At 37.3% G+C, this 18879-nt stretch overlaps 1 protein-coding gene across 8 annotated transcripts in view; it reads left to right on the top strand.

The window, feature by feature from the left end:
* Positions 1–18879, top strand: part of DENND4A (DENN domain containing 4A) — a 49653-nt gene that overhangs the window by 11153 nt on the left and 19621 nt on the right. For 5 of the 8 annotated variants that reach the window (XM_051797253.1, XM_051797258.1, XM_051797257.1 and 2 more), the window contains exons 3-14: positions 1216–1573; positions 2177–2426; positions 3417–3486; positions 4968–5137; positions 5829–6070; positions 7986–8052; positions 11328–11386; positions 12020–12164; positions 12741–12916; positions 14754–14854; positions 16266–16484; positions 16727–16872. In XM_051797253.1, coding sequence (XP_051653213.1) covers positions 1266–1573; positions 2177–2426; positions 3417–3486; positions 4968–5137; positions 5829–6070; positions 7986–8052; positions 11328–11386; positions 12020–12164; positions 12741–12916; positions 14754–14854; positions 16266–16484; positions 16727–16872 — 1953 coding nt within the window. In that variant the 5' untranslated portion in view covers positions 1216–1265. The remainder of the gene's footprint in view (positions 1–1215; positions 1574–2176; positions 2427–3416; positions 3487–4967; positions 5138–5828; positions 6071–7985; positions 8053–11327; positions 11387–12019; positions 12165–12740; positions 12917–14753; positions 14855–16265; positions 16485–16726; positions 16873–18879) is intronic. The other 3 variants (XM_051797255.1, XM_051797252.1, XM_051797254.1) reach the window with 2 other exon arrangements.

Genomic DNA, 18879 nt, shown 5'->3' with positions numbered 1-18879 from the left:
GTAACAGTTTCTCTTGCAACAAAATTTTGCACCCAAACAAAATTAATTTAACAAAAGGGAGTCTTAAATAGCCTGTCTGGTTTAAAAAGTCTGGAACTCGATGACAGTAAACTTCCTGAAGCTACTTTAGCAAGATTCCAGCACATATGAGTGACTTGGATAAACATTTTTAGCTCATTTGTCAATACTCCATGAAACAGCATTTTTTTAATTTGCAAAATCAAGCTGTAAAATAAGTAAAACGTGAATTTTAAGTGGCTTGCAAAGGCATTCAAGAGCTTCTGACAAAGAGAAAACTGAATCTCCTGACGTGTAGTGCCATGCACTGCTTGTCTTCTCATCCCACCACAGATGTGTATCCTGAGCTGAAGTTAATTTACAACATTGGCAGCAAGCACTGCAAAAAATACTGTACAGGAAGAGTTCATATGTAAAGAATTCTTTTATCGATGCATTCCAGGAACAAAGAATATAATTTCCCAACACAGTTTGGCTGGAACAGCAGGACTCTATTCCTCCTCATTCCGAAAAACTTCATGTGGTCTTGAATGTTTTTGTTTCACAGTGGTCTGTGCTCTATTGAAGTGGACTCAGTTTAAGTGTTTCGTATAAAAGCTGGTATGTCCCTGGCTGTGGATGAGTTGCCTGTCAAGGATCTGAGTCCCAAAACACTGTAAAATGAAATGGTATCAACTTATAGCCTGAAAAAATACTCTGTGAAGATCTGGCCTTGATATCTGATGTAAAATCTTACAGCTGCAAATATTATATCTTTAGAGTAATCAAGACAGCCTTTGCATATATGTTTAATATTCAGGAAGGAAATTAATTGCAGATGAAGCCTTGGAAGATCCATTGTCATGGTGAGCTGAATGCAGTAACAGACTGTAGGCAGAATACACAAGAACTGCTTTTTGGCCCAGTAGTGACCTGTTTGCAAAACTTTGCACAGAACTTTGATGTTACTGCTCCTGTTGTTCAGCTACTCCAGTGTGTAAATTAACACAGAGAGTCCACTCTGGTTTTCCATTCCAAGATTTAACAATTAACTCACAAGACTGTGGCTCAGAATCCCAAATTGGGAAGGGTGTGATTACAAATGAAAAGCGCTACGTGATCTGACGCTGAATCTATTCCTTTTGTATTCTTCTACTGTGTGTTTTTAAAAATAAACATCACCTTATTACTTCTGATATCTTCTAATTGCCTTCACAGACACTGGCATCCCTTTCTTTCTCAGCAGTTACAACATCTTGTGATGGAAGATGGAAGACAAAGGGGCCCGTGTTGCCGACTACTTTGTCGTCGCAGGATTAACGGACATCTCCAAACCACTGGAGGAGGAAATCCACTTCAACGACGCCTGCCATAAAATAGCCAAGCCAAAAGAACCCATCACAGATGTAACAGTGCTTAATAAATCCCTGGGGGAGGAAGTTCCCCAGGGATATAAGTGCATAGATGTCACTCCCTCAGGCCTGTCTGCAGATCTCAACAACGGCAGCCTCGTAGGACCGCAGATATACCTTTGTTATCGCCGGGGAAGGGACAAGCCCCCACTCACTGATTTGGGGTGAGTGGTTTTTCTGCTCCAGTGGGTGCTTTTCACAGCTTTATTTGACTAATGAGCAGATAAGGCAGGTTTCTTTAAGTGCCATACTTTTTAAATACAAGGCAAAGCTCTAAACAGGAAGATATTTGTTGTCTTGAGAACGCGGTAACCTGGTTTGGTAGGGAAAAGGAGTGCTGAGTGGATTTTAATGACAACTGTGATCCTTCACATTTTGGAGTTTTCAAAGCCATTTACAGTTTTCAATGTATATACTTAGATTGGGATAAGATGCTTAACCTATTTAATACAGAGTGAAGAGAAGGGAGTTGTGTGACATTCTTAGCATCAGGAAATGAATCTTTAGTAGACCTGAAAATAACACTGTTTTGCAGTAAACAGAATGCTTAAAAGCAATTATATGTGAGGAAAACTAGTATGATTTTGTCATGAAGATCTTTTGTTAGAATGCAGTTTGATATAATGTGATCTGTAAAAATGTTCAGAGAGGATGTAAGAGGTGCTGTTAAATTAGTATTACTTGGTTACAGTTCTCAGTGTAGTGTTGGTATTCGAAGTGCTTTAAAAATGTACCTTCTCACTTTTTTCCCATCCCATTTTAACTAGGGTTTTATATGATGGGAAAGAGAGAGTGAAGCAAGGCTGTGAAATAATCCAGACCACTCCCTATGGTCGTCCTGCCAACATCAGTGGCAGTGCCTCGTCCCAGCGCGTGTTCATCACCTACCGCAGGGCCGCCGAGAACATGACCCAGAACGCGCTGGCTGTCACAGACATCTGCATCATCATCCCCAGCAAGGGAGAGACCCCCCCTCACACCTTCTGCAAGGTCGACAAGAACCTTAATAACAGTATGGTAAGACTCAAAATCTGCGTTTTGGGCGCTTGGTACTCAGCGATGTAACGTTTGAGGAGTATTTGTGGCAGCTCGTGGAGTACCTGGTGAGAAATTTTGAGAAGTGCTCTCCAAAGATAAAGCAAATACTGGAAGAGTTGGAGGATTACATTCCTTCGTTACTGCTTGGAACAAAGTATTTTTGGAAGCCTTGGAGCAAATGTTTTTAGTGCTGACTTGGAAATGCTGACTTCAGCAGCTTTGGATTGGTCCTTCAGAACCTGTTGTGTCACCAGAGGTTTTACAGATGTGGCTGTTTCTGACACTGATTTTACTGGTGTCATGGGAATTCTGTATCTAACAAATAGTTTCTGTTTTGTTCTAAAACTCTCCCATCACCTACAATGCTATTTTATAAATGTTAATCTCCTCAGTGGTTTCACCAACTTCTTATTTGAAGAAAGTTGCATGTGAGGTGATGTTGGAAGCTGTTGACTGCAAACCTGTTTAAACCCTTCACACGGTTCCTGACCTGCTAAATTAATACACAGGTGTCACAGCACTTGGATTTGCAGAACCCAGTCTTTAGGTGTCTCCTGGTCAAATTTGCAGCTCCATTTCCTGGCACTTGTAGGGTTCTCAGAAGTCAGTGTGCTGATGAGGATGCTGACTGCATATGCAAGTAGGATCATGTTAAAAAGATCCTGGGAGCTGATTTGTGCTTGTTTTTCAATAAATGCCTGTAGGCATTAACAAGTGGATTTCTCAGTTCTACCAGTCCCTGTGTATTGTCTGGGTTATGGAAGTTCTGTCTTACGGAAATTGTTACATCTGTGTTCCCTCTGAGGGTGCTGGTCTTTTCTGTCCCATGGCTTTCCATGTTCTTTATTTTCACGTCCAGAATTTGAAAACTTAAAATTATTAACAGTGTGAGGTTTTCCTCCACTCTTTTCTATTACATCCTTTTGTTATATTTCATCACTTAATCCAGTAATTTTTTTTATTTTACAGTGGGGCTCAGCAGTATATTTATGTTACAAAAAGTCTGTGGCAAAAACCAACACCATATCATATAAAGCTGGTATGTAACTACTATTTAGCCTTTCCTTATCTTCAATTCAGGATGTAAAGGCTCATTTGTAATGTGATACATTTTGTACTGAAGAATTATTGGACACTGTCTTGCCATTATCAAAAAGGGAATCTTTCCCTGAGGAATTCTTTTAAAACAATGTCCTAAAATAAGCCTTAGAACTATGTATCATGACTATTTTATTTTAGAATTTTCTTTTAGTGGTAACTGTCTTTTAAGGATGTGTGTGTGTATATATATATATATACAAACAGAAGAAAATAGCACAAAAAATATTTGATGCATTTGCATGATCACTTTCTTAAAGAAACATTTTGAAGAATCCTGTAGACTTCCACACTACCCTGAGTATCAGTGGCACTGAGCTCTTTAAGTATTTTTGGATTGTGTATCGTGTTTATTTTGTTGTTTTATTTATAAGACAGAATTAGATTTGCTGTGACTCTGATGAAACGTGTTGGGTTTTCATTTTTGGTTTTTTTTAAACCCTGATTTTGTTTGGCATGCAAGTCATGAGCATGATTCAGACTTAAGCTTTAATTCACTTATATCCCTTTGAGATGCTGCTCTCTGTAAACAACAGGAGTTTAGGTTGTACTAAAAGGTGGGCAGTAAATTTGTAAATAAATAAAAATGTGGTAGCTTGCACAAAATTTTGGTTCTGGGTTGGGGGGAAACTCCACTGCCCTTCTTGATTACCAGTTTTTACTGCTTATTAACGTTTCACTTTATATTGGAAAAGTGTGTAGTGATGCTGTTCTCTGATGCAGAGAAATCCCAAATCCTTTCCTGCAGTATCCCTTCTCAGTTTGCAGTCCCCTGGGCTGGCAATCAGACAGGATGGGTTGCTCCAGCCATCTGATGTAACTGAAGACCTGAGTGCTAAAAGCCTCTGCTTCAGAGCTGCATGTTTTACAGCTGGGTTTGAAATGAAGTGTAAACACGCTGGTCTCACAGCACAGTAGCTGAATCCTTGGCTGAGGTGGATCAGTATAATTAATTGATTCTATTTATATTAAAAAAAAAATCTAATGTTTAACATATATATATATTTCTCAGGGAACTTTTGTTGGCATAATTGAAAACCTCAGTCTTATTTCTCAATTATTCATGGTACCGTTTTTTAAACTGGATTTTAAATCTTTGTTTGTACTGATGATGAATGTGAAATATTACAGTATAACAGCTGAGATGCACAAAGCCTGCAAACAGAAAAAGATGAAGTACTTATTAATAGTTCCTAGAATGGAAAGTAGGATTTCAGTCCAAGGCTTTAGTCAGGTGATTACTCCTTAGGCTGTGGCAGCATCTCCCCTTCCATCTCTTCCCTAATTTACAACTTTACTGATCTTCTGAAGTTAGTGTAGGCTCACATATGAATTTTCTAGGCATATTTTGTGGAATGAGCTATTACAAATCTCCTCCTGCTGTTCCTTCCATAACTACCTCTTTAAACCTTCCCTTTCTAGGTTTAATATGCAGATATCCTGAAGAAGATTATGAATCATTCCCATTACCAGAATCTGTGCCTCTTTTTTGTCTGCCTATGGGTGCAACCATTGAATGTTGGCCATCAAACAGTAAATACCCTCTCCCAGTTTTTTCTACCTTTGTGCTAACTGGAGCTTCTGCAGAAAAGGTACTTTGAAAGCTTAAAAAAGAAGTTAATAATTCAATTTAAAAAATGTGGTTGTTTATCTGTTCAGGATTATGATAATGAACATTTTCAGAGGTAAACTTGAAACCTGTTCATTTGGGCTTAATTCAAAGGCTGCTGTAAAGAGTGACTTGCATTTATTTCAGAGCTGGACTGTTGATCATAAACCTGTATTCCTTTGCTTTCCAGTCCTGTTAGCCTGTGAAACTAGAGAGCTATAAAATTTGACTGCATATACATACAAGTATTCTATTTTTATTGCAAGCATGGAAACGACCTTGCATGTACATACTTGTTCTAAAAAGTAAATTGGATGTCAGGGAATACTGCTTTGAGTTGCATATAAAGGATTTCTAAAATAGCTCTAAAGGTAATTGTAGGAGCAGTTGACTGTAGTTGTACTCTCCATAATCATTATTTTTCTCTCCCTTAAACAGTTTCATAAATTACTCTTTCTCATATGACTTTTAAGTGTTTTAAATAATTAACAGACAGTCTGGATTTTCACAGCCATAAGAATATTCTGGGATAAATTGCTTCCAAAAATGATGCATTAATTCAGCTTTTCAAGCAGTAACACAGACTTGATTTTCCTTGTGTGTTTGGGGTTTGTTGGGTTGCTTTGAGGATCGAGGCCGAGTTACTGACTTCGACCCCACGATGTTTTCTGCAGGTGTATGGTGCTGCTATTCAGTTTTATGAGCTGTATCCTGAAGAGAACCTCACAGAGAAACAAAGATCTCAGCTGGGCTTGGCAGCTGCTGCTGAGGGCAAGTCAGACACGTGCAGAACAGTTCAGACAAACAAATGCATCTGTCTGCTCTCCCACTGGCCTTTCTTTGATGCTTTCAAGAAGTTTCTCACCTTTCTGTATCGTTACTCCATTTCTGGCCCACATGTCCTTCCCATTGAAAAGTAAGTCATTTCCAACATTCACAATGGTGTTTGCAGTTGATAAGAGCTCTTTTTTTTTTTTTTTTATTCTAAATTTCCCGTAATACTTCTTTACTTTAGTCATCAATATAATGGTTACACTAAATGAAACACTTTTCTCCTGTGATTAAATGTATCTTTACCTACTTCCTGAAAAAGTCTAGGTTTTTATTTGTGATTTAAGTGCCTGCAAAGGTCTCTGAAAGCTGTTTTAATTAGCTTTGCACCCTTTAGCCATAGTGAGGAGCAAGATTATAAATCCTTTCTTAATCTTGCACACATCAAGTCAGGAGAATTAAATACATAGGTTTGCATTTTTTCAAATGCCTATTTGTAGTGTAATGAAAGATGATAAAGCAGATGGAATATTTTGCACTAGTAATTCTCCTCTGTTAGTGATAAATAAAACTAATTTCCTTCTCACACAAAGGATTTCACATTTTAAAATGCAGTGGAAGTCCTCACACCCCAGAAGTGGTCGATACCTGTAATTGATATGTAACACCATTTAACATCTCTAGGCTAAAGTAACATTTTACTGCATCAGATTTCAAATACACCATTTGCTTTCCTGTTTTATTGCATGGCAGTCTTTTTTTCTGCTTAAACTTCAATATTAACTTTTATGAGGAGTAAGTATTTCTGGTGGTTGTTTGTCCCCTTCATTATTCCACTTCACATCACTGTACTTGTTTTAAAATTCTAAGAGTGTAAACTTCCAGTGATGAAGATGAAGGTTTTTGGGTTTTTTTTGGTTTGGATTTGTGGTTGTTTTTTTTTTAAGCTGAGGTTTTTGGGATTCTGAGTTTTGTGAATGAATAACATGAGAAGTAAATATAAGAAATGTTTAATTTTGATTTCTGTGGATTTATTTGTCTATTCTGATTTCTCTGATTTGTAAACTGACTGGTCAACTTACCCTGGATGATTCAAATATGATTCTAATATATTATCTAGCCTGGTTTCTCTGGCTGTTTGAATGAGATGAGTGTCTGTGCCATGCATGTATTTGAACACAAGCAACAGCCCCTTCCCTTATGTGATCAATATTCCATATTTTGACCACCACCTTCATACACTGGTAGTGGAGAAAAAAATCCCAAATCAATGTTTATTTGTGGATTTGTCTGAATTTCTTCAAAATTTGGGTGGTTGTCTGTGTCATAATGGTTAGAGTTGCAGAAATCCCATAAAGGATGTGCTGTAGCATTTAGTTTAGGATGGAATAGCTGTTTCTCCTGAGTTTTTACTGATTGCATGTCATTCTTCTAATGTGAAAGTATCTATTATGTAGAACTACACCTTTAGAACTTATGCAAGTTTAATCAATTCATAAAACTGAGAACGTGGTCAAATTCTTAAAACATTTTTCTGTATTTGTATATATGGAAAAACTTTACTTTTTTCATCAGCAATTTTATATAACACTTTCTATTTAGAAGTGAAGAAAATGGATGAGAAAAATGACTCTCTTTGATATTCAGCTGTGAATATTTTTTGCAAATAACCAGTGCTGGTCTCTGAGGGATGGTGCTATTTCAAACTCTCTCTGAAGCAGGATTATAAAATGGTACTGTGATATTCAACCATCAATATTTCTACTTTACAAATTTAAAAAAAAAATTTCTTTGAATTTTTCAGTCTCATAAACCAAGTTTGTATTCTGAAAGATAATCTGGCCTCTCATTTTGGTTGTAACCAGGAGAAAAATAGGTTTTGAAGGTCAGAATATCCTGTTAGGGTTTAGGTGGTGGGGTTTTTTTTGTTCTCTGTTTTCTGAATGAGTATGTTCCATTTTTTTATATAATGATCTCTCTTACTGGACAAAATTTTGTCTTGTGGTAAAGCAGTTTAAGATTAATTTCTACTAAATCAGTATTTTTTTCTTTTCCTCTAGACACATTTCCCATTTCATGCATAAGGTTCCTTTTCCATCCCCTCAGAGGCCAAGAATTCTAGTTCAGGTAAGTGTAATTTTCTTTAATAACTGTATCTTAAGTGAAGATAAAACAGCTGTTGAACAGGTTAGTGAATGAAAAAATGTAGTTTTTATTTCCAAATTTTTTTTCCTGTTTTTTTTTCCCCTCTGAATTCATACACTTAACAGTGAGAAATCTGTAAAAATTTTGTTTCCAGTTTCAGGCTTTAGTGAATTACTACAAGAAAGTGTTCAGTGAGCTTAGAGCTTAATTTTTTTCAGAGTATATGGAAATTAATGAGAAACTATTCAAAGGCAGCATCTGGTTTGACTTTGCAATAGCTTTTGAACTGTTTTCTTCTTGCTACTGTATGGAGGCTGAGTGTAAAGTAAATAAATAAAATTAAATGCAGATGTGAAGTGTATATTCATGATTACCCCTCTTCCCAAGGGGCTTCATCCTGTCCTCTCCATATTAGTACTAGTGAGACCTGCAAGAGCCACACACATTAACAAGGGGCACTTTATCCAAAATGACCCTTATTCTGTCCTACCTGCAGGGCTGGGAGTGAAATAATTGCAACAATTGTTACCTGTTATTTGAAATTTCAGCTGCATCACAGTTGGCAGGAGAGAGGAAATCCTGATCTCAAAGGCTTCTGAAGTGTTATTAAATCTTCTTTTTATTTCCTCCTAGGAGGCAGAACGTTAAAATTTTATTGCAAAGATATCTGTTCTAGTTGTAGTGTTCTACCAATCCTGTGGTTTTGATTAAGTCATTACAAAATTGTTATTCTCTGTTATTTCTTGTGTAACATAAAATATGGAGAGCCCTGTGCAGTTTTCAGTCTTAGTTGTGTAGCCCATGTGGTAGTGAAGCTTTTCAGAGCAAATACAATCTTGGGTTATGTCTTTATAGTGTGTAGTGAATATTGAAGATCCTCCTCACTTACTTGGTTATTCTAAAGAAGTTGATATTTCTTACTCTTACTGAAAAGGGGCTGGAGAACAGTCACACTGAAACTGTGTCTGACACTTCTGTCCCTTTTCTTATGGAAAGTTCAATTCAAAACCCAGGAGTTTTACATCTTGTTTTGGGTTTTTTTGTATTCACGTTCAATGAAATATTTGTGCCAGGAAATACTAAGCACGTATTTACAGAGAGTAAAATTGAGTTTAGAGAAAAGCATTTCATTTTTTATAGCCTGAAGTTTTAGGAAACTCTGTCAGAGTATACATGGGTGTATATTCCAGACCTGGATAGAAGTGTTGTGAAATGATGTCTGTTTTATCTTACTTTCAGTATGTTTTGTGCATCAAATTAGTACAACTGTAGTAGCTGATAGTACAGACATAGAAAACACTGCTTTTACAGTAGGCAGTGGTGGTTGAGGTCTGTGAGTAAATACTCCCTTCCAGCTGCTTCCAGGGACTTGAGTTGTGTTTGAAACTGCACTGAATAAAAAAACCCAGATCATACCTAAGATTTTCCCCCAAAAATAGTGTGGGAAATGCCTGTATTATTGAAAACTACAAGCTTTTAGGATCTCATTTCATGGAAGAAATGTAATTCTCTCTGAAGCTTGTTAACTAAAGCATGGTAGCGTTTTGCTAAACAATTCTGCAATATCTGTAGAATGTCTTGCAGGTTCCTATAATGTGCTTTCTGAAAATGAGACCTGGTATATTTTAGTAACTGTGTGTGCCAGTCTGGATGTGTAACCCATTCTTAGATCCTGCTTAGCATCTGTTACAAGTGAGAGAGAGAGCTTGGCATGTCTCTGACTTTTTAAGTCTCAAAGAAATTACAGCCATTAGGAAAACACTCCGGAATGTTCCCATTTTGCAGCTGCCACCGTTGATAGGCTCCTTCTGACCTGAAATCTGCTGGACTCTGCTCTCCATGTCCTACATCCCCTTATTGCACAGATGTTCCTGTGCTAATGACACTCTCACAACCTGCAAACTTGAAGAGCACACAGAGTAATGTTTCTCCCTCTGGAGAACGGGGGCAATAAGTGCCCCTTCTGCCTGAGGGAGACGTGCTCTTCAAATAGAGATTTAATTGTGTTTATCTGCCTTTGCTGAAACACTGAAGTCAGAGGACATCAGGCTGATGCTTCTTTTCTGGGAGTAGTTTATGAGGGTTGCCTCAGGCTGAAAAATGAGTCCTTTGAATTCTTCCACTGAACAGGCTAACGGTGCTGGTGGTCACAAGGTGACTCACTGGAAGACAAATCCAGCATGTGGAGTGGTGTGGCCATCCTCATTTGTCAGGGAATGGGATGTAGCAGCAGCCTTTGTCAGCTCTGCTATGTGAAACATGCAGGGAAGCAGCATTGCAGGGACTCCTTAATTCCAATTAATGTTTGCTGAGTCTCCAGGCACAGCCCTGGGTGACTGAGAGCTTCTAGGTCATCAGTCTTACCTTCTGGCTTCTGTCATCTGGTCACCTGCAGTGGGTCTGGGGTGAAACAAAAGTGAAACGTTACTAAAAGTTGTCAGAACTTGCAGCTTAGTTTTTACAAGTTACAACTTACTGAGTTACTACTGCTTTTATACAAGAAAAAATATAGGGAGGATTAAGCCAGCTGGTATCTGTTACCTGGGATTTCCTGTGGCTGAAAACAGCAGCTGAGCTTTGATAAACTGATTGTGTGTTGGTGGTGTTGTACTGATGAGTCTTCCCAGGCATGCTGAATATATGTATGAATATATGGTTTTGCTTGATGTCATGTCACTATAAGAAAGAAATGTGAATTCATAGGATCTTTGTCTTGGATCTTCAGCTAATGCAAATTTTAAAGATTCTGTCAGAGCTGAGCAGTCTCTACCAGTCAAGAGCCTAATTCTCATGCCTTCTGAAGAAAATATGGCTTTACATTATGACCTGCCATCTCTCCCCTTCATGAATTTTTATCCATCTCTTTTCCCCTAAATCCAGAATGAATTCCCCCCCGGCCCCTGAAAGCTGTGTATGAACTGTGGGTCCTCACTGCCCTTAAAATACAGAGGGCTTCATTTTTCAGCAGTTAATGTATTCAATTTTCTGCAGCATTAGCTGGTTTAAAGTCCTCTTTATGAATATGCAATATATTCAGTTCGGACCAAGAAGGGAAGATTGTGCTTTGCCCAGTTCTTATTAAAAGATCCTGATGCATGTCATTGCACAGCACTTCTTATAGTGCTGTACAACTGGGATGTACAAGGTTCAGCTCAATTTAAATAATTTTTAAGTGTTCTTTCTTATAGTTGTGTGATTTCCAGTAAATATTTCCAAAGTTCAGAATAAACATGACGTATTTTAAAATCTTTTTCCAGTTATCTCCACATGATAACCTGATCCTTAGCCAACCTGTGTCATCACCTCTCCCACTGAGGCAAGTAGCAGCATCTTCTGTAAATTGTGAAATGTGTTCTGATTTATGTCTTGGAAGAGATTTAGTATTTTGAGTTGCAGTTGTGTAAATTAACTCACCTCGTCTCGTGCCTTTGGAAGCTGGTGTTCCTGAAGTTTGTTCAGATTAGACCTGACAAGGATACATTCTTAATTAACAATCTATGGCAGGTTTTTTCAAATAATTGTAGCGGTTCTTGAGGCAGAATATAAATTGTTAGATGCCCTTTTTAGGAGTTGGTGCCTGGGCTCCTAAGGTAGTGCAGCTTTTGGATTGCAAAGGGAATTCAGGAGTTCTGTGACTGTCTTAACCTTCATGTCTCAGTGCAGGAGAATGATTAATGAAAGACATGTTGTCTCCCTGTAAATTGCTTCTCAGAGAGAAAAGTCATCATTCATGTGTCCTGAAAATAGTCCCAACTGGTTAAAGAGTCTCAGGGAATTATGGTTACTGTTGGGAAGTGACCATTCCTTACTGAACTGTGAAGTGTACCAAATAATCTTCTTTAAAGGAAATATTTGCAGATTTACACTTATTTTGTTACTGAACATTTCTCTTTTTATTGTGCTTTGTAACTCACCAGTGTGTATGTATTGTGTTTATATCCTGTAACAGTGGAGGCAAGTTTTCTACACTACTTCAGAATTTAGGACCTGAGAATGCAGTGACTCTGCTTGTGTTTGCTGTGACAGAACATAAAATTCTCATCCACTCCCTGCGACCTTCTGTCCTCACGAGTGTCACAGAGGCATTAGTCTCTGTAAGTACTGGGTTTTAGTCGTGTATTGTATCTGTAAATGGAAAAAAAATGGGTTTTAGATAAAATCTGGTATTTGTAGTAGTGCTGTTAGCCTTCAAGGTTGCTTAAAAATAAAAGATACTAGAGAGAAAAAACTAATACTGCTGATGATATCCTACAAAGACAAGAGAAAGAGTAACTGGAAAAGTTGAACCTGAAAGAGTTGCTGGTTCTTTGTATATAAATATTGTAAATAAGTGTTGTGTTTGGTCATCACAGTGCACTTAATACAAGTTCCTGATTTTCCCAACTAGCACTGTATTATCTCCTGTGGAATTTTAAGTGCACGTAGTTTTCCTGCCTGTCATTACTAAGCAATTCTTTGCAATCTCTGCTCTACACAGTCTGCTATCCTGAAGAGCTTTTCTTAATGGATTTTTGAGAAATTAGTGCATTTTTTCTTTAATAGTCTGCATCTGGATCTTCAGTAAGAATTATCTGCCGTGTTAAAGAATTTTGAAGTTAGTGTGGTTTATACTTGCACAGACTGTATTACACACATTTAACCTGTGTTTTTGTCTCTGCATGTTTTCCAAGATGATATTCCCCTTCCACTGGCCCTGCCCATATATTCCTCTCTGTCCCTTGGCACTGGCAGATGTGTTAAGTGCCCCCTGCCCATTCATAGTGGGAATTGATTCAAGATACTTTGATCTCTATGACCCCCCTCCAGATGTGAGCTGTGTTGACCTGGACACCAACACAATTTCTCAGTAAGTATTTAATAATCAACTATTTTTCTTCCATGTTAATTTTTTTTTTTTTGCTTCGTGTTTTCAAAGACAAAAAGTAGCCTTTTGGAGGGCTGTTTCTTTTAAACCTCTGAACTTCCTAATGTATCATCCTTCTTGAAATGAACATGCTGGAGATGATATCTCCTGTTCAACACAGCAGAGTGGAGGCCCAATCATGGCACATTATTGCCTTTTATTCTATTACATTAAAGTCTTATTGCACACATTAGCACTTTTCCTGGATTAACCATGTTGTCTCTCACTTGATTATCCCTGGAGGAGAATTCTCATTTTTCATGATCAGCTTTCTCAGTGTTGAAGAAATTCTAATCTCTTTTTATGGGCATCTGCTTGAAAATTATAACAATTAAATCATATTCCACATGAAACACAGGAACTTCACATTGAGAATTAGAGATGTGAACTGTCATGGGTGAGAGAGTCTTAATTAAGCCTTAAAATCATGCCATCATTAACAAACTGAAATAACAGTATTGTAATATTACTTCCTCATCACTGTGTGGAGTACTGCATTTTTCTGTAACACTAATTAATCTACTATCTAAATTACTGGTAAGAGACAGCAGTGCACTGATAAAACCACTGGGAAACATTATATTGTTATGATACTGAAAGCAAAGAATTATTACCTTGTGTTGAGGTGATACAAAAAAAAGACAGAAGATGGTAAGGCTTCTAATTCAAGATTCTAATACACACAAATGAATTAAACTCGTAATTTCAGAATTAGACTGTTATTTCACTATAGTGCTGAATATGCTCAGTATGTACTTGGTGTAACATCTCAAAGTCTTTGCTCAGGATTCTTTTGTATCATCCTCCTCTTGGTAGCAGATTTTTAGCATTACTGTGCCTAACTCTAAACTTTTTCTTCCTAAATTTTCTTGTGAGTTTATTTTTGCTTCAGCAGTTGTGTGTGGATTTAGAGAAGTTTCCATGTATTAGGTATTTGTCAACAGAAATTTTGTCAAGGATTTTGTGCTGACACCAAGTTGGTGTAGCAGTTATTCTCTGAAATTTTTAGGAACTAGTTCAAGCTAGGCTGGGATGATTTTGGCTTTGTTACTTTTTGGTCAAGAGGAACATATTTTTACATTTCTTCTGATGTTTGTCTAATTAACTACATATTCATTAGTTGAAAACAATTTATTTCTAGTTATTGTTTTCATTCTACTTTAACTGATTTTTCTGTGCATTTTCTTAGAACATGTTAATTCTGTGTCATCCCAGGGAAAAAAAGTATCAATCAAATGTTTACAACTTTTGCAGCTTTGTAACTTAAAGGGCAATGAGTCTTCCTGGTGCTCTCTTGATAAAGATCATTGGAATTTGGAGTTGGAATTTGTTTTATCATGATAATGATATAATTTAAGTCCAAATCTATGTGCACTAAACAGAAAGCAGTTGCCATATCAGATTAATTTTGGGTTACTTCATATGTTTTAGTCACTCTCTCCATGCAATTTAAGTAATTACAGCTCAGATCATGACATGAGTGGTGGTTGCTGATGCAATGACAGAGGATTAATACCATTAATCCATCTTTTATGAGTTGTAACTGGATTGATTTCAGTGCTGGAGTGTGGCAGTGTAATGATCATCCTGAAATATGGGGCATTGGTTGGATGGCTCTGATCCAACCTCCACACAGTAAATCAAATTTGACTTTGTTGGTTGGTTTTCAGTCCTGTTTTAATGGAGTAAATTTGGTATATTCTCCAGTTTCTCTGGTGGGGTGGAATATCCTCTGAACACATTCCAGTGTACACTCATACTCTGGTTTTTTCCTTTCCAGAACTGGAGACAAGAAAACTCTTGCATGGAAGATCTTACCAAAGAAACCTTGTAAAAACCTGATGAACACTTTAAATACTTTATATCAGCAACTGGCAGAATGTGAGTAGGAAAGTACAATAATAAGGTTTATGTTGGATGTGTGTGCCACATTAGGAGATAAATAGGTAATTAAATATGTTCTGAAGTCACCAGTTCCTCTAAACATTTTTTTAGTACAGAAGGTCAGAACCTAATAAAGGACTTTTTTTTTTGTCTTTAAAGTCTTTTCATATCTTGACAATTGAGGTAACTTTGACACTCAAGCTAACAGTACTTTACCTAAAATTTGAAGATGATAATAATACATTTAAAGCCCCAATGTTTATAAATGTTTAAGACACAATTATTCTACAATTTCTAAGTCAAAACCGGTTGTTGATAGAATCCTCAAATATTGCAGGGCAAGGTTTGTTGAACCTTGATGTGAGAAGCAGAAAAATGGATAGAGATGATGTTAGTGAAATTCATTAAAGTGGAACACTCTTTTTAAAGGCTTTTTACACCTTGATGGCTACTGAGCTCATTGGAATTTAGTTGTGTCCTGATCAGAATGTACAAACCCAGAAGTTTATTGGGATGTGCTGCACAAGGAAGGGTATAACTGATAGGTGATGAAAATTACCTGTTCCTTCAGAATTTTGATGTATTTTATGTGAGGCCTTTTTTCTAAAAAAATTTAAGCCTTATGTTCTCTATGTAAAAATAGAGTGGTAGTGATCTTAAATTCGTATTAGAGTAGGTTGCTTAAATGTGATATGAGTGTAAGGTTGGCTGTAATTATATATAAATGTGGAGAGACAGTAATGAAACCATCCTTGCACTTTGCTGAGACATAACTAGAATGTTACCATACTCTGCATGTAGCAGTGAAGTTTTAGCTTTAAAATGTAGATACAAATACCTGAATTTAAGAATAGAGATTTTTCTAGATCTTTTTTGAAAAAACTTTCTCTCTGTTTCAGCATTTTGCAGTGTGTTGTATTTTAATGGCTCCACTCTGCATCTGGGTGGTGTTTTTCTGCATATATAGGTATTTAATGTGCATTATCTGCTCTTTGGGAGCACTTTGAAATGAAAGGCACTGTTAAAAAAAAAGGTAACACATCCCAATTATGTATTTGGCCTAAAATATGTTTCTTTAATCAGCTCATGTATAGATTTTCACATGTTTTTACAACCAGCTTTCTTAGAGGGCTTTTTAAAGCTCTATCTATGCTGGTTCTCTCTGTTGCTGTAGTAATTACTTACAAGATAAGTATACCCTGCTTTTGGTGTTATCCAAAGTTACATGAGTTATATAAGGTCAAGCAGAATCCATTGTTGCATATCATGAGTGAATTGGCATATATTTTAATCTAGTGCAAACTTAATGGGGTTCAGTAATCAGTGAATTTAGTAGCATAAAGAGAATATTTTTTACCATTGTCAAGGGGGGGAAAAAAAGGAAACCATTATAATGTTTTGTTCACAGTGCAACAGCGACCTAGAGAAGATGCATTAATGGAATTGGCAATGAATGACTATGATTTTAATTCTGGGAAGAAGTTGCATCTGTTGGATCTGGAGATCCAGGAAGCATTTCTGTGTTTCATGGCTTCAATACTGAAAGGTTACAGGTCTTATCTCAGGCCAATAACAGAGGCACCCTCTGAAACAGCCACGGATGCAAGTTCTCTCTTTGAACTACAAGGTGAGAAGTTACAGACTTGGTTTGTGTATATTAATTTATTATTTTAGATTCACTCTTACATAAAGAATAAAGGCATTTATGTGTTGGTGTTGTAAATGGTGGTGAAAATGTAAGTGCAGACAAAATTACGCAGAGTGGCAAAGATTGCAGAAAGGTTATTGCTCATTAGTGGAATTTATGCTGGATTTTTGGTCAACTCTTCTGTTCTGGGCATTCTGACTTGCTTCTGATTTACTTTACAGGTTTCCTCAAGAGTCGGGACCGTTCCCATCAGAAGTTTTACACCCTGATGACCAAAACCCAGATGTTCATTCGCTTCATTGAGGAATGTTCCTTTGTCAGCGACAAGGACGCCAGCCTGGCCTTCTTTGATGACTGTGTGGATAAGGTAAGTCTTGGTGTGCACAGAGCTTTGAACTTCTGCTGCTGGTTACATTACCTGATACAGGACAAGCAGAATATATTTGAAGTGCAAGTCTATTTATATTTTTCCTTTTACTTCCTTGTTTTCCTAGTCACTGTAGCCTTCCACTTTCCTTGTTTGTCAGGCTTTGTTTCATTTTCTGCTTCAAATTCTTGACTGTAAATAAAATATGAGAACATATATGGCAGCTTCTGAAATACTGTCCCATTGTGAGAAGTGCAAGAAGAAGAACTGAACTGAAACCCCCAGTCTTATATCCCTGTTTTTATGAATATTACAAGAAATTCCACACCCAGTTGCCATCTTACAGGCTACCTGTAACACTATTCTGGGACACTGCTGTTTAAACAGAGTGCAGTTATCTGGGATTTCCTGGAAAGTAGGTCACCTGCTGTTTATTCCACAGGAATTAATACTGAAGACTGATAACTGCTATTTACAGTTCATATTTATGGATATCTTTAATGTGGAAGTGCAGAAGAGCTGTTTTGAAAAGAAGTGTGAAAGAAGTAAAGTTTGAGAGAAATGTAAAAGCATAGTCTAATGCTGCTTAATGCTCTTCATAGCTTTTGCTACTCTCGATATTTTAGTAGGAGTAGCTCTCAAAACTCTGCTTTCCAGTTCTGCAGCATGACTTGCAGGAATTCATGTGTTATAAATTGAATTAATTGCAAACATTTCTGTAATGTAGAGTCGATTATCCTATAGCTCAGTTAAAAACTCTCCAACATGCAGTGCTTGCTTTGCTGTGCCAGTTTGGGCTTAAAAACACAAAATCTCATAGACAGAAATACCCCAGTGACTGAACCATTGAGCTGTGCTTGGTTTCCATTGTGCTACAGTTCAGTTCTCTGGCCAGAGTTAAATGGGATTTTTATTCAGAATGCAATGACCTTTTAAGTGTCAAATTCTACCTGTTACGTTTCATTTCGCAGAATGGTTTATGAGGGTGCTGAAGTTGATGCCCTCATTGTAATTATCTTGTCTGGGAATTCAGACAGCTCTTCCAGAACAAAAAAAAAGTCATGCTTAGGTTGTTGCTGGCACTGTGAGACTGCACATAACCTGTGGAGCTGTTGGGGCTTTCACCTTTTCTAAGAGGTTAAGTAGCCATTCTTACAGCTGAAAGAGAGACTTGTCTGTTCCACTGCCAGTTATTTTGCTCCTTGATGCCCTGGACAGCTTCTTTCCACTGTAAAAAACTGCTCATGGCAGTGCTGTGAGAATAAATTTTACAGGAAGCATTTGTACTTCTCCAGCTTCTGTTTCTGGCACGGAGGATTTAATTCAGTTTTATTGAAGGGCCAGCTGCTTCTGTGCTAGTGGTAACTGTGGGGAAACTGAGGCACTGGCAGTACTATGCTCTTAGAATTGCTTGTGAAGCCAGGTTTTCATTGATATGAGGGTTCCCATGTAGGATTTCTTTGAACAATTATATATTTGCCTCATCTTCTCTTTCCTGCTTCTTCTTAATTTCTCTTATTTCTGATACTCTGCTCACCAGTAGCATGCAAAGTAAAATATTGATGTATACCAAGGATTGCTGTACCAACTAGAGCCTTAGCCAAGACCAGATACCAAAATTGAATTATTCCAATAAAGTCAATATTTATTTGTATATTAATGCCTTTCACTGGGTGACCCAGGACCTGGCAGGGTAGGCATGAAGGAGTGGTGTCATGGGTTGGAAGGTGATACAACACCTTCTTATGGGCAGTTACAGGCCACTGGGTTGAGACAGATTTCATGTACTGTGAAATTAGTTATCTATAAAATATCATCTAAGCCCTGCCTCAGATAATTTGGAAGAATAGTTTAAGCTGAAGAGTAATCTCTTCTGCATGTTATTTGGTCCTAGACAGCAGCAGCAGAGATTGTAATTGTAATTGATTGCCCATTTTGCTGGACTGAAAGATCTGGGGTAATTGTCTCACAAGTTTTCATTTTCCCAGGAATTCAAAAATTATCTCA

This window comes from Manacus candei, unplaced genomic scaffold (assembly GCF_025592945.1).
Source record: "Manacus candei isolate 608988 ecotype Guabito, Panama unplaced genomic scaffold, ASM2559294v1 h1tg000046l, whole genome shotgun sequence".
In the NCBI taxonomy this organism is placed as follows: domain Eukaryota; kingdom Metazoa; phylum Chordata; class Aves; order Passeriformes; family Pipridae; genus Manacus; species Manacus candei.
The sequence above is the reverse complement of the archived record's forward strand: the minus strand, read 5'-3'. Positions and strand labels throughout refer to the sequence as shown.